Below are 15607 nucleotides of genomic sequence, written 5' to 3' on the forward strand. Positions count from 1 at the left end.
AGAGCTTGGATCTTTAGAACCCACATAAATGTCATGATGGAATCTAGCCAGTGAACTAATCATATTGGTGAGCTTTGGGTTTGATTGAAAGACCCTGCCTCAAGGGCATCAGGTACAAGAATAATGGAGGATAATTTACAATCTCAACTCCAGGCCTCCACATGCATGAATACATATCTACATATATGTGTTCACATGCATGCAAACATACAAACATATGTGCAAATGGAAAAATGGTTAGTATAAAAATGGATGGTAGCATTTCATGGGAAAATATATTTAACATGATATGGAATGAAATTAAAATGATATGCAATGTGTACATGGTTTGATTTTAGATGTAAAGTCATGTAAATTGATAACTAGGAAGAGCGTATTTGCTGTTTTAAGAATGTGGGACACCAGTGATTTTCCTTTGTTTTAAAACTTTTCACGGTTTCTCCAGTGTTGCTGTTATTTTACTTGGGTAGTTGAAAAATATTAGTCAGTGCCTCAAACAGGTAGAAACAAGTCAATGTTCACCAGTAAAGAGTTGCAGTCTTCATTGGTATGTTATGGGAATCATAGTTGTTTGAGCCTGGAAAACAGGTTATGGTGATGTTTTTCAAGTAAAATGTTGGTACTTTGAGGTTGAGTTGTTAAGGGAATATAAATCATCCCAAGCAAATACTCAACACTGCAAACTTTAAAGACCCTGATAAGAGCTAGGCATGGTGGCCATGCTTTTAATCCCAGAAGCTGGCAGAGGCAGGAGGGTCTATGTGGTGGGGTCTACACTATAAGCCTAGGGGGCTATCCAGGGCTACATAGTGAGACCCAGAGATAGCCATGGCTACATAGTGAGACCCAGGGTCACAAATGAAAATCAAAATAAAATCAAAGATCCTGGTGACAGGGAAGCCAGTAATAGAAAAATAAGAATGAAAACATCACAATTAGATGTAATTTATGATACTTAAAAGTTGGTGAATAAAGTTGAACCATACAGACTGTTTGGCTTCAGCCATTTATAACTTATTAAAAAATAGCAATTTATATAGTTCAACCTGTTTGTGCCTTGGCTGCACATTAAAAAAAGAGGGGGGGGATTTATAGAGTTCAACCTAAAAATTCATTCTCTGGTATTATTCTGAATTGAGTCTTTCTTAATCAATCAGATTAAAAACCAAAGTCCTTTGTATTATCTCCTTTGCTAGGAAAGCACAAAAGGAAGAACATGGCGCACAGGCCGGGCCTGCATCTGCTCCTGGGTCTGCGCCTACACAAGGAAGCCCCTTCCGTTCCATCAATGTCCCTGAGTCTGGGCTCCCCAGTGAAGACTTCACCAACATGTTGCCTTCTCAGACCTACGAAAAAGGTACAGCTCATAAATCTTGGGGGCTTGACCACACATCTCTCTCCCTGATTCCCTAGGGTTTGAGGAAAAGTGGGAACAAACTCACATCCTCTTTCCTCATCGGAAGAAAGTACAATGTTGCTGTTTTGCCTACAGTTCCTGAGAGACTGCCAGATTTTACTGTTTTCTCTTTGTGGAAAATACTAATTTTGACACTGCTTCTAGGTGTCAATTAGATTACAAATAATTTAGTGCATTCAGTATTATACTAACCATAAGAGAACTGGATTTTCAAAAAAGTCACTCTAAATAGTTATCTATTGGTACTGTAACTGGCCACCCATGTTTCTCTGAGAGCCCGGATGGTGCTGTCTGTGAGCTGAGACAGTTGCCAACCACATCCTGAGTGTACAGATGTGGCAGGGTGTCATGTTGGCAGTACCAAAGGAGAAGTCAAAGATTGTGACTCTGGACCTGTGTTCGAATCAGAAAAAAAAAACCAAAATAAGACAAAATTTGCTACATCATTATATTCTCAAGAGTGTCCAACAAAGTACCTATGTACAGAAAAATGAATGTAGAAATTACTGTACTTTGAATCTCTCTCTCTTTCTCTCTTTCTCTCCCTCTCCTTTTCTCCCTCCCCCTCCTTGTTTTAGTCATGTATAGAAAGTCCTCAAAAGGTAGTGTCAATGATTTTTTAATCAAGTGTAAACAGCTCAATGGCAGGGTTGCTGATTCCCTGTCCTGATTTTTATAGTTCAACCTAAAAATTCATTCTCTAGTACTCATTCTCACAGCTCAGGAAGAATGTGCTTTACTGATGCATACACAGTAAGCATGTCATCAATAACTGAAGGTAAAATTCTAAGGTGAGTGGCGTTCGTTTGGTGAACTACTGAGTCCAGACTTATTTGGCCATTGGCCGTTTGCCTGCACATATGAGCACGTCTTTTAGCAGCTGTATGTGCAGTCTGTGGACAGTGACTTGATCCATCTGGACGGGGGGCCCATCAGTGGCCCTCTCATCTTTACTGTACATTGTGAAGAGTAAGATGAATCAAGATGGCCATGAAGGTGAAGAGCCCAAGACAGGCTCAGGGTAGATGTCAGGTCAGGAGCCGGTCTTGGGAAGCTGTGTGTATTCACATGATGCCTTCACACCTTCCCGCCCCCCCAAGACAGGGATTCTCTGTATAGCCCTGGCTGTCCTGGAACTCATTCTGTAGACCAGGCTGGCCTTGAACTCAGAAATCTGCCTGCCTCTGCCTCCCAAGTACTGGGATTAAAGGCATGCATCATCACTGCCTTTAATCACATGATAGGCTCTTAGGATTTATTTATTTATTATATGTAAGTACACTGAAGCTGTCTTCAGACACTCCAGAAGAGGGCATCAGATCTTGTTATGGATGGGTTGTGAGCCACCATATGGTTGCTGGGATTTGACCTTGGGACCTTCAGAAGAGCAGTCCGTGCTCTTAACTGCTGAGCCATCTCTCCAGCCCCCACGATAGACTCTTAAAAACTAGATTTACAAAGCATATTTGTGCATCATTACAGAACAGGTGACAGCCGTCTTAAGCTGGAATACGTCCATGGGATTTTATTTTAAATCCACTGGAAACAACTAACCCAGATGATTGCAGTGCCCACATGCGTTTACTTATTTAAAATGTTTTATTTGTTATTGTTAGTTTGTATGGGTGTGTATGTATTGTGTGTGTGTGTGTGTGACTTCAAGTGAGTGTGTGCCACAGCTCGCATATGGAGGTTAGCCACTTTTTACTGTGGGTTCTCTCTTTCCATTAGGAATTTCAGATCCAGTTCAAATTGTCCACCAATTGCAGTGAGCAAGTTCCTCGGCTGCGCTGTCTCTCCTGCTGGATTTAAATGTTCTGCTCACCGGCAACTTCTCTTTCCCGCCTTGTGATAGAGACATAGTCATAGCTTGTACCACGCTGCTGTAAAGTTTGGGATGTGGCCTTTACTACGACATCATTCGTATACCTGGCAGTAGTTCATATGAAAATTCAGAATTAAAGGATCAAACCTTCAAAAATGTTGGTTTATCCTTTTTTAATGGCACAATGGTGTGACTCTTGTCTGTTACCTCAAATTCAGGAGCTCCAAGCAGCAAACATTCATTACCTAGGTTTCTCTGAGCCAGGAGTCTGTGCACAGTTGACCTGGGTACCACCTACTTGAGGTCTCTCCTGAGGTAGGTTGCTATTGAGGCTGGCCAAACCTCCTATGCCACGTGAAGGCTGTACTCAGAGGTCTTTTTCTTCCAGAAGTATGCACACTGTGTGGCAGTCCCTGTGATGTGGGCCCACACACACAGGTACCTACTTCCCCCAGGGGACGTGGACTAACAGAATGTTCAGAACAAAAGCTGTAGCTTTGCATAACCTACTCTTTGGAGAAGCAGCTCATCCTTCCTGCCTCATTCTATTTCTCAGAAGATAATCACTAAACCCAGCATCACTCCCAGGACCAGTCACAGCCTGGGGGGAGGAAAACTGCAGAGCCATCTTGCATGCTATTTACCATGGCTAACCATCTTTCTTTTTTTAAAAAAAGTTTTGTTTTTAATTATTTTAAACTATGTAGATTTTCTGTGTGGGTATTTATCTGAAAGTGCAGCAGAGACATCAGTTCTTCCTGGATCTGCAGTTACAGGCATTTGTAACACACCCAGTGTGGGTGCTGGGAATTGAACTCGGGTCCTCTGAGAGAGTGGCGTGTACTCTTAACCTCGGAGCTGTCTTCCCTACCCTTCATTCTAAAAAAACCTGGTTATGTAGGTCCTCTGTTGTGAAGCTTCACTCATATACATTATAATTGAAAAGCTTGAAATGTTATTTAAAGATATGAGATAATACTCTTTCAGACTTATTGGTTTCATTTTATGTGTATTAATGTTTTGCTGACACATGTGTATGTGTAACACATGTGTGCCTGGTGCATATGTGGGTAAGAAGAGGGAGATGGATACCCTGGAACTGGAGTTTTAGATGGCTGTGCACAGTGCTGAGAAGGGAACCCCTTCCTCTGCAGAAGCAACAGTGCTCTTAACTCCTGAGCTGTCTCTTCAGCCCTTGAAAATGCCTTTTTATGGAATCTCTTGCATTCTTCTAGCCTAAGAAGCCTTGAAGAAGATTTTTAAAATGCAATTGTACTTCTTAATCCCTACTTATTCTTGTTCTGAACATCTGAGAGCCAACCCCTTTCTGTGCTGGATCAAACCCATTGGAGTCTTTATTTGAATAGATATCACTAGTGGCCATCTTTAACAGTTGAGAAACTAGCTTTGGCCCCACTATCCTGCATCAAGCCCTGCTCTGTCTCTCTCACCTGTGATGAAATGGTAAAATCTGCGAGTCTGTTCTTTTCTCAGGTCATAGGAGGTGCTTGATCCGTTGTTGGCAGAATGGGTGCCAAATAAAGTTTTCCTTTCTCTGCAGCCCAAGAGTCAAGATCTGTTCATGTAGGAGACGGCAATGTGAAGGGAATGATGGGCCCTGGTGAGTGGCTCCTCTTGGTTTACGTTTTTATTATTATGTGCATGTATAATGTGTGTGTGCGTGTGCACGTGCTCACACACACACACACACACACATACATACGTGTGTTACTGCTCAGGGGTGGAGGTCAGAGGACAACTGGCGAAGCTGCCCTTCACATTCCACATTTAGGGTTTCTGGGAGTTGCACCCAGGTTATTGGACTTGCAAGGCAAAACTTTGCCTGCTGAGACAACTAAATAGTCTAGGCACCTTCCCTGTGCTACTCAGCCAGGCCCAAGCCAAGCAGGAAAGGACTCGGACATGTTAGTCACTTTCTTGACTGTGACAAAGACCTGAAAAACAAAAACCACTTAAAGGAAAGATTTATTTTAGTCCCTGGTTTTAAAGGTTTCAGTCCAAGGCCAACTTGCTCCATTGCTGCAGACAGCTGAGCAGAGCATCATGGGAAGCCTGTGGTAGAAGGTTCTGCTTACTCCATGGCCTCCAGGAGGCAGAGCGAGGAATAGGAAGGGATGGGAACAAGGCACACATGACAAGGGCGTATCCCCAGGGACCAGTTTCTCCCAAATATGCCCTGCCTTTCATAGTTTTACCGTCTCCAAGTTCTCTGTTTAAAGATGGAATCTGTTGTTGGATTAATCCACCAGAGAGGTGGAGCCCCCATTACCCAGCGCTTCCCGTTCTTACGGTTGCTTGCGTCAAGGGCCATGCCTTCCATCCCGGACCTTTCAGAGGACACTTCCTATCAAATCATAAAGCCAGATAAGAGTGATCATCCTTTTCACTTACGTTCCTACACACGGGCTGGCACAGGGACTCATTAAATAGAGGAGAGAGGAGAGCAGGTGCATTTTTAGAAGAATAAATCAACATTCTTAGCTCTTTCTCATCCCAATTACTGATAAGCTAGCATTTGCTGAAGTCTCACAGGGGAATACGCCAATGCAAATTTTTTCTTGCTCACATACTTTACAGTTTAATCCAAAATTTACTTAATTGATAATTCGCCAGAATTTATGCATTATTTAATCTTCACTCTGTTCTTCTTTCCTCTTCTTCCAATGTAGCATCCTAGGATACAGGGACTAAATACCAAATGAAATACCCCTTGTCACCACCAGGGGTCATTAGTGTCCTTCCCTCTCGGAAGCAAGCAGATACAGGGAGTCAAATGTGCTGCTTTAACTTTTGGTTAGCGCGTTGGTATAACTAGCCTAGCCTAGCCTAGCCTAGTCCACTCTAGTCTATTTAGGCACAATCTCATGTAGCCTTGCTGGCCTTGAACGTTTTATGAAGCTAAGGATGATAACATTGAATTCTTGATCTTCCTGCTGCCATCTCCCAAATGCTGATATTACGGGTCTGTGCTAACATGCTGGGAATTTTAAAAGCTTACTCATTTTGTGGAGTCTATGTATGAAAACAGATTAGAGGACACATGGGCCAGAAAAAGAAAGAGAAAGCTGACTCTGTACAGTTTGGGTCACTTTTAACCCTTAATTGACATATTTAGTCTTTCAAGGATGAGGTACCCATCTAGCAGTATATTAGTTAACAGTAACAAATACTATTTCCCTTTTCAAAAAGAAAGTTCAAAGGGGTCAGGGACACAAGAACCGGATGCATAGACTTGTCTAAGCAGGGCTCATAGGGGCTCACAGAGACAACCAGGGAGCCAGGGTGGGCCTGAGCCGGGCCCTCTGCATATGTGTTATGGCTTGGTCTTCCTGTGGGCTTACAACAGTGGGAGTGGGGCTGTCTCTGACTCTTTGCCTGCTCCTGGGACCCATTTCCTCCTACTGGGGTGCCATGATATATCGTCCAGCTCTGATATAGGTTTTGTGCTTAGTTTTACTGTATCTTGTTAGGTCATGTCAGTGGATATCCTTGGGGAGGGGGCTGCTCCTTATTTGAAGGGAAATAGAGGAGTGGATCTGAGGCAGAGGAGAGGCAGGGGAGGGGGCAGGGGTGGAGGGAGGGGGCGCTGCAGCTGGGGTGTGAGAGAAGAATAAAAGGGTTTTGGTTGTGTTTTTTTTAAAGGAAGTTTTTGTCTAGTAGGCATTGTTTTTCAGGAGTGAACCCAACAACTCCAGAATCAGATGAAAACCTTAAGCCTTCTCTCTCAGCTGAGATCCAGTCCAAGGGCCATCACACGCCTGGCCTGTGGAGACAGCCTAAGGATGGCAAGGAATGGGGCGAGGAATATGTCACAAAAGATCACCCAGATAAACTGAAGGACGCTGGCCAGGGCAGACACAGCTCCCTGGAAAATGTTTTATGTGAAACCTCTCTAGCTGGTAAGTCCTGGGAGGGTATGGGTGGGGGTATAAAAGGAAGCATTGTGAACGAGGCTGGGGCAGAAGGACCAGAACCCGGGCAGTGTAGATGGAATGGACACGCACCACCACCTTGTGTCTTTTCAGGACAAAGTCTCTGAAGCCTACAGAGGTGAAGGGACTTAGCTTGGGTCACCTACTCTGGTACCACCCTGATCCTGGGTGTTTATGACATTCTGTACTGTGGTGCTTCAGAAAGCAAGCAAGCAAGCAAGCAAGCAAACAAACAAAAACTAAAGTTCTTGGAGGTGATCTATTTAGTCAGCCAATCATTTATTGATAGTCTGCCCTCATTGTCAAACCCTGCAGCGGCCTCCTTCCTGCCTTCCTTCCTCTTTTCCTTTCCTTCTATGGGGAGTGGATACTGACAGTAGCATTTTCTATACTGGGGGAGGGGTAATTTTTTCAAAAAATAAATATTATTCTTAAGAAAATATGTAAAAATTAAATAGAATTAAAAGCTTTTTAAAATTATTAACAAGAAGCCTTAGCAACCACCTTTTGATTGTGCATTAATTTCTTTTTTGTTGCTGTGATTGAACACTACAACTAAGTCAACTGATAAAAGGCATCATTTAATTTGGCTTCTGGTTTCAGAGGGCTAGTGGTCATGATGTTGGAGCAAAGTCATGGTGAAAGCTTACATTTTGACCTACAACCATGAGTCAGAGAGAGGGAGGGAGGGAGGGAGAGAGAGAGAGAGAGAGAGAGAGAGAGAGAGAGAGAGAGAGAGAGAGAGAGAGAGAGAAACACTGGGAATCACATGAGTTCTTTGAAACATCAAAGTCTGCCTCCAGTAACACACCTCCTTCAACAAGGCCATAACCCAATCCTTCCCAAACAGTTCCATCAACTGGGGACCAAGGATTCAAATATGTGAGCCTTTGGACCATTTTCACTCACACCATCACAACTTGCTTCATATTTTATGCTAGTTTATAAATAATACTTTGTCTAAAGTTTATTTACATAGAGTAGAGTTCATATTTAAACTTAAAAATTTTTAATGTGTATGTGTGTATTTTTATGTGTATGTGTAGGTGTATGTGTAGCATACACTACAGTCGTGTAGGCTGTTGTGTGAACATGAAGCTTGTGTGGCCAGTGCTATATCCCCTGAGCAGCTCTGTGGGCCTTAGCTTATGACTATAGGGAATTTTTAATTAATTCTTCTTTTCATCACATTTACCACATCCCCAACTCCTCCCAGATCCAACTCCTCATTTTCTACCCTCTGCTTCCTGTACACAAAATTGTTTCCTCATTTTATGTTTTTTTTTATAAAATAATCCAATTTGTGTCGCCCATAAGCTCTAGGGTGTAGGGCCAGCCCTTGGAGCATTGCCAGTCCCCTGCAGGCCACACCCATAAGGAGAACTGACTCTCTCAGCTTGACTTTTTCCATACAAACATTGTCTGGGATCACTGTCAAGATCAACATATATTTATGCTATGCTGGGAATTTATCTCATGCTTCATTTTAGTCAACATCTAGGGAAAGAAACACTGTGACTATTGTAACGATTCATCTGTTCTTGAACTTCCCATAAATGGTATAATGTTTTATGTGTCCTTTTGTGCCTAGTGGCTTTCTCTCACCTTGTGTTTTTGAGATTCATCTACATTGTTGCATGTAATCTACTCAGTAGCTCATTCTTTTTTATTAACCACACTGAATGTCTTCATACTTTTAAAAAGATTTATTTATTTATCTTATTATGTTAGTACATTGCAGCTGTCTTCAGACATACAAGAAGAGGGCATCAGATCCCATTACAGATGGTTGTGAGCCACCACATGTGGTTGCTGGGAAGTGAACTCAGGACCTCTGGAAGAGCAGTCTGTGCTCTTAATCACTGAACCATCTCTCCCACCCCCATCATATTTTGAAATTCCATCATCTAGGCCTGGAGAGATGGCTCCTGGCTAAGAGCACTGGCTGCTCTTCCAGAGTTTGATTCTAGTACCACATGGCAGCTTACAAGTAGTCCTGAGATTTCTGTTTTTCTCCATGTAACAAAACTCTATCATATATATCTTTTTTATGGTTATATCCTTGTATTTATTTTGCATAGAGACCTCAGACACCTTACTCCATCTGTGGCCCATTATACTGCTGTCTTCCTGGTTTAACAGAAAGCCCTTTTTCTTATCAATCTGAAGCAGTTCTTCTATTGTCTTTCAGCTCTGAATGTTGCTGTTGGAGAGCACAGCATTCCTCTCATTTTAGTTCTTTGAATGTTACAAAGTAACATTCTGTTACTACCAAGTCTTTCTACTAGGTAGGTCCCCAGGGGAGAGGAACTCAGGTCCTCAGGCCTTTACCCTCTAAGCCATTTTGCTGGCCTCTCTACCTGGTAACTTTTAGGGTCTTCTCCTTATACCCAAAGTGTTACAACTTCACCAGGATGTGGTGGTCCTTAAGATGATATGTGATCTTTTTCATCATTTATGCAGAGAATAAAGGAGCCTCCTTCGGTAACACATGTCCTGGGATGCGTGTGCCCACCCCTCCACTATTAATTTTGCAATATCATCTTAGCTATACTTTCCCTTTTCTTTGAAGTTTTTAGTTTTTTTAAAATTAGATATATTCTTGTTTGTTTGTTTGTTTTTGTTTTTTGAGACAGGGTTTCTCTGTTTAGTCCTGGCTGTCCTGGAACTCACTCTGTAGACTAGGCTGGCCTCAAACTAAGAAATCCACCTGCCTCTGCCTCTCAAGTGCTGGAATTATAGGCGTGCGCCACCACTGCCCGGCCTAAAATTAGATATATTCTTTATTTATGTTTCAAATGTTGTCCCCTTTCCTGGTTCCCTCCTCCCCCTAAAATCCCATAAGCCATCTCTCCTTCCCCAATCAACCCTCTCCCACTTCCCTGTTCCTCTATACTAAGACACTAAGCCTTTCCAGGGCCAAGGGCCTCTCCTCCCTTTGGTGTCTAACAAGAACATCCTCTGCTGCCTGTGTTTGGAGCCATGGGTAACTCCATGTGTACTCTTTGGTTGAAGTTTGTAATTTAATGTTAGGGTCCCTGGTTTCATTTTTTCATGGGCCAAATATTTCTTCAAAGCACATTTCTCTCCTGCATTTGGCTTCTCCTGAGGGTGAAGGGAGATGCCTTTGGCTTGATCTACGCTTAAAGTTTTCTGCATTTTTTTTAAATGTCAGAGTTTCTTCTTTTAACATAGCACTCAGTAAGAATATTTTGCACATCTTTTGGGGAATAGTAATTGTTAGATTTGCTGTGCATCACAGGGTTTCCCTGGGGAAGGCAGTGAGGGGTATGGAGTCAAGATCAGGTCCCAGAGCTGCTTGACCTTTGGCTATTCTTCTGTCTTCTTTAGCTCCTTGCTATTCTAAGGCCAAAAGCAGCTGGCTTCTGGTAATTACTCCTGTTGTTAGCATTATTTCTGAGTTGTTATTATAATAAATAAAGAGACTAGTGCATAGGAAAAAAAAGAGTAAAAAAGCCTTAATTGCTAGGGGTTCTTTTCTCTCTGGGTCCCTTGCTGGCCAGGCCAGAGGCTTGGAGTTTGTTAACTCTTCATGAACCAAAGAGAAAAGAAAAGAAAAGAAAAGAGAGATTGAAACAAGGAGAAGAGAGACAACTGAGGCCTTGGAAAACATGTACAGAGTGGCACTGTTGCTTTCTTGCTGTTCTCAGAGTTTACACTTTCTCTAAAACATTTCCCACACATTTATTATCTGTTACTAGCTCCATAAGGTCATTGTAAGTTTAAAGCAGTTTTTTAAAATATTTATTTATTCTATGTATGTGAGTACATTGTGGTTCTCCTTGGACACACCAGGTAGAACTGTTACAGCAGGATAATTGCTTACATGATTTTCTAAATACTTTAACATTCCAATAGGTTTGGAGTAAGTTTAAGGCAATAATTTATGTCGTAGATCAATAAGACTTAAGGAGTTACAACAGAAGTGTTTATGTCATCCCATGAAGACTAGTATTTGACTTAACATTTATCATCTGTTACTAGCCCCATAAGGTCATTGTAAGTTTAAAGCAATATATTTTTTTTAAGATTTATTTATTCTATGTATGTGAGTACATTATGGTTCTCCTCAGACACACCAGAGGAGGGTATCAGATCCAAATACAAATGGTTGTGAACCACCACGTGGTTACCAGGAATTGAATTCAGGACCTCTGGAAGAAGAGCCAGTGCTCTTAACTGCTGAGCCATTTCTTCAGTCCAACAGTAAATTGGGCTAATTTTTATGTCACAAATTAGCACAGTTTTGTCAAGAGAAAAATTATCTGCCTGTGTCTTATTATTTTGAAGTTTGTATAGATAAACTAGTTAATATTGTATTTTCTGACCTTGCACATACAATAAATTGTTCACTCCCAGTTTATGACCTTTAGGAACCAGATAATGGTCTCACAGCTAACTTAGAATGTTTTCCTTGACTGTAATTTATTCCAAGCCTGATTTCTTTTCCTTGTGCAATTAGCCAGCGACACATGAAGGTTTACAGAGCTCTATTTGCAGTTTTCCTTTTATAGAGGGCTTGAGATTACTTGTATAAATTTAGGAGTTATATAAAATCATTATCAGGAATTATGACATCATCCATTTGTCTATATAGCATTACTACATGAAAGTTCATATTCACATTGATTTGTGGGAAATCTGCCCAATAGGGTGGGCTGATGCCCGGGAAACATTAGGCTATGTAAAAGAGACAGGAAAGGCAGCTCAAGGTTGAGAAGCAGTCCTGCGAGGAAGTCTCCAGGGATACTGCATCCTTAGAGATCAGGCAACCCCAGAAACTTCACTTGCCTGTCTTCGCCTTTTCTAGATGGCTTCTGACATGGATTTACTTCTCACATACCTTTGTGTATTTCTTTTCTCTCTTCTATGGTATAAATATTATTCAAATGTCTCAGTAGCCTTAATTGTTGATGTGTTTAAGAAAGATTACACTGCAAAAGGAGCGTTAGGAAGGAAGGAAGAAAGGAAAGAAGGAAGGAAGATCCTCAAATAACCTGGAAATTTGTATTATCCAAGCTTGTCAGTAGTGAGCTTCATTGTAGGTATGCTAATTAGATAGAACATTTACGTATCGGTAAGTGACCCCTTCACAGTGCCGCCTTAGGGTCCTGGTCCAGCCTGGGAAGTCCCCTCATGCAGCTTCTCCCACTTCGTGAAGCCAGGACGTCACCAGGTCTGCAGTGTGATCTGGAAGCTCTCACAACTTATTCAGATTTACCTCATTTACCCAAGTCTCTAGTCCTTCAGCCTCTACTGCTTTTTAGTGAGGTCTCGTCTGCAGACTCATGATTTTGTGTCCTTTGGTTCGCTGGATGAATCTCATACCTTCAATCTGTTTTTCCTCTTTTACAAATACCCCTGCCTGCCTGCTTGACCTCCCTCATTCCCTCCTTCCTTCCATCTCTCCTTCCCTCCCTCCCTTCTTTTCTCCTCTCCTCACGTCTATCACTTCCTTACTTCACTACTTTTCTTTTCCTTTCATTTTTGCCTCAAGGGACCCAGGTAGGCCTTGAACTGGCTAAGTAGCTGAAGATGACTTTGGGCTTCTGATCCTCCTGCCTTCAACTCCCAGATAATAACTGTGCACACCAAGCCTGGTTTTCTGGTGCAGGAACTGAAGCCTAGGCCTTCTGGCAAGCTAGGGACACACAGCCAGTTGAGCGTTTCCGTCTGTTTTTATCTCTCTGTTGCCTAGCTTAGTGTCCAGGAGGGAGTTAACAAAAAATCACCTTGGGTTTGTTTTAAAGCAAAAAGGCAAACTGTGGCTCTAGAGCTGCTTGAATCAGAAAGGAAGTATGTCATCAACATCTCTCTGATCCTGAAGATAAAGGCGACATTCCAGGGCTCGGATGGGAAGAGGAACCCCAAGGAGAGAAGGTACCTTGCTAACTGCCTTTGCTTTTCAGACGGACGGGATTTAAGGTAAGATGCTGCTTAAGGAATTCTGGGGCCTAGAGAGTTCCAGAAACAGTCTTTGCAAGAATAGGCTGTGACAATAGGCAAGTCTCAAACTGGTTCTCAGCAGGTAGACAGTGAATATAGTCTGTGGGGCCTTCAGTCTGCGTCAATTCAGAATCTAAAGTGAGGCACCGTGTGTCCTCATGGATGGCAGACTTCACCTAAGTCTCAGGAAATGGATGTGGCAGAGCTCTGACAATAAAGGCCCTTAGACAATGATACCGGAGATCCCATAGCAGCAGGTACTGTGTAAGAGCATACACTGAGGTGTGGCACTGTACCTCCAGCGGGCTGGCCCCCATGTCACCATGTGCCCACTTATACTCTTTACTCCCTCTGCTGGGAGATAACAGGATGGGGGAAGGGTTAATGAAGAAGAGCTGATTCAGACTGAAGGGAGGGAAAGAGCAATCCCGATCAATGGGAGTCCGGATCACGTGGCATTAGTACCGTAAATATTTATTCCATGAGGTGATAGACACGGGTGCTTTGTCAGTTATGAATCTACCTAAGGAAGTTCCTATTTTCCCGCTTCTTCTGGTTCCTCCCATTTTACGTGACTTCATAGCCGTTCACTATCCCCTCCTACCAAACACAAACACCCGCATACCCACCCTTGTCTCAATGACTGAGGTGAGGAACACACAACTGTCTTGAGTGTTTCTAAGCATTGGGAGGGCTCAGATGGAAAGAGGAATTCCAAGGAGAGGAGCTACCCATGTGCCCGTGGTACCAGTGGCCACCACCATGAGCTTGGAGTTTACCACCACAAGATGCTGATGATCAAAATATACCCAGCAGAAGGCTGACGTGAGGCTTGCTCATCTTCCCACAGTGGCCTAGACTTTCTCTGTCCCTTCCTATCCCATCCCATCTGGCCACCTGACTTCCCACTCAGAGATGGGATAGCCTGACTTACTTTCCCTCCTCCTCCTCCTGAACTGGGGAAGGTTCTGGACTGGAGCTTTTTGTTTTTGTTTTCCTCCAAGTACCCGCTCAGTTTAAATGACTCAAGTGGAAAGGGAATCTATCTTTCGGTGTCGGTCTGCTTATGTATTTAAGGTCTCTTTCTAGTTTCCATAAGATTGGGGGTCTGGGGTAAACGTAGGGAAGAGCCCTGTACCTTGGGTCCTATGTGCCATGCTTGAGCTGGAACTTCAGGACTGTCCTCAGTGCTGGGGGACAGAGCCATGGGGCAGGGCACTTATCTACTCAGGAGGCCCTGGGCACTATCACCAGACTGGAAAAGGAATCTGCAGAACCTTGTGATGTCTATATCCCAGAGGAAGACACCAAGGTCCAGAGACACTCAAAGCCACATAGATAAGGGATTCCTTATTCCATCGTACACAAGACAATGCTGTTCATCTTGGTTGTCAAGGTAACCCTTAGGCAAGCAGCACAAAGCGTCAACTCAGAGCACTGCGACTGAAAGCGCATTGCCCTGTTCTAGGTCAGGCTGGGCTGCCTTTTCTGTCCTACACTTGGGTTCTCTTCATCTTCATTTCCTCACTATCTATCTTCTTTTCTGTATGCTTTTCTGAAACCTTGGTGCACTGGGGATAGATCTATCTACCGGCAATGTTTTTCGTGAGATTTTATTTGGTGACTTTGCCCACCAAATGGTGGCGAGGTGTGAGCACTTTCTACCCCTTGTTGAAGTGGTGACCACTGACATTACCCCTGTCAGACCTGCAGACCACAGCCGTTGGCTGTCCCTGGAAACACTGAATCACTCAACGAGGCCTCAGTCGGTTCAGGCCAGCCTTGTGCATTTGGAAGGACACATGCTGCCAGAGAGCGCCTAGGTAGAAACTGGTCACATGTGGGGATGTGACGGAAGTTACTGTTCTGACATTGCTTGAGTCATTTTAAGACTGAGCAGTCTGGGAACACCTGTAGGGAGGACTGCTGTTTCACCCGATGTACAGAATTCAGAATCACATCTACCAAGAGGTGATGAGTTCTGTGTTACAGATTTCACTCATTTAATTATCTAAATCCATTCATCGGTGACCTGCTGCTCTTAAAGCCAGCCATGAACCCATTCAGCAGGGCTGTGGCCACTGCTTGTAAAGCCAGGCATCATCTTGGCCCAGTGCTGAATTAGCAAGAACAACGTGACTAAGTTGAAACGATAGCAGGTTTTCCTTGATGACTTTTATCTTGCTCTTTTTCTTCTGTTACTATTTAAATAGTATGTTGATGAGCAGAGAAAGAGAACTTTGAAGGCTGTAGGAACTATCCACATGGCCGTAAAAGAATTAGAACACGTCTTAGTTAGGGTTTCATTTGCTGTGAAGAGACACCGTGACCAAGGCAACTCTTATAAAGGACAACATTTGGTTAGAACTGGGTTATTCATGGCAGGAAGCGTGGCAGCATCCAGGCAGACATGGAGCTGGAGAAGGCACTGATCTGAAAGCAGCC

General features: G+C 43.1%; 1 protein-coding gene across 1 annotated transcript in view; it reads left to right on the plus strand.

Annotated features, from left to right (window-relative positions):
• Arhgef33 (Rho guanine nucleotide exchange factor 33) overlaps positions 1 to 15607 on the plus strand; it is a 60935-nt gene that overhangs the window by 21707 nt on the left and 23621 nt on the right. Inside the window, exons 9-12 of the mRNA XM_052186762.1 lie at positions 1197 to 1357; positions 4804 to 4863; positions 6938 to 7162; positions 12967 to 13096. Of these exons, the coding sequence (XP_052042722.1) occupies positions 1197 to 1357; positions 4804 to 4863; positions 6938 to 7162; positions 12967 to 13096 (576 nt within the window). The remainder of the gene's footprint in view (positions 1 to 1196; positions 1358 to 4803; positions 4864 to 6937; positions 7163 to 12966; positions 13097 to 15607) is intronic.

This window comes from Apodemus sylvaticus, chromosome 6, assembly GCF_947179515.1.
Source record: "Apodemus sylvaticus chromosome 6, mApoSyl1.1, whole genome shotgun sequence".
NCBI classification, from domain to species: Eukaryota; Metazoa; Chordata; class Mammalia; order Rodentia; family Muridae; genus Apodemus; species Apodemus sylvaticus.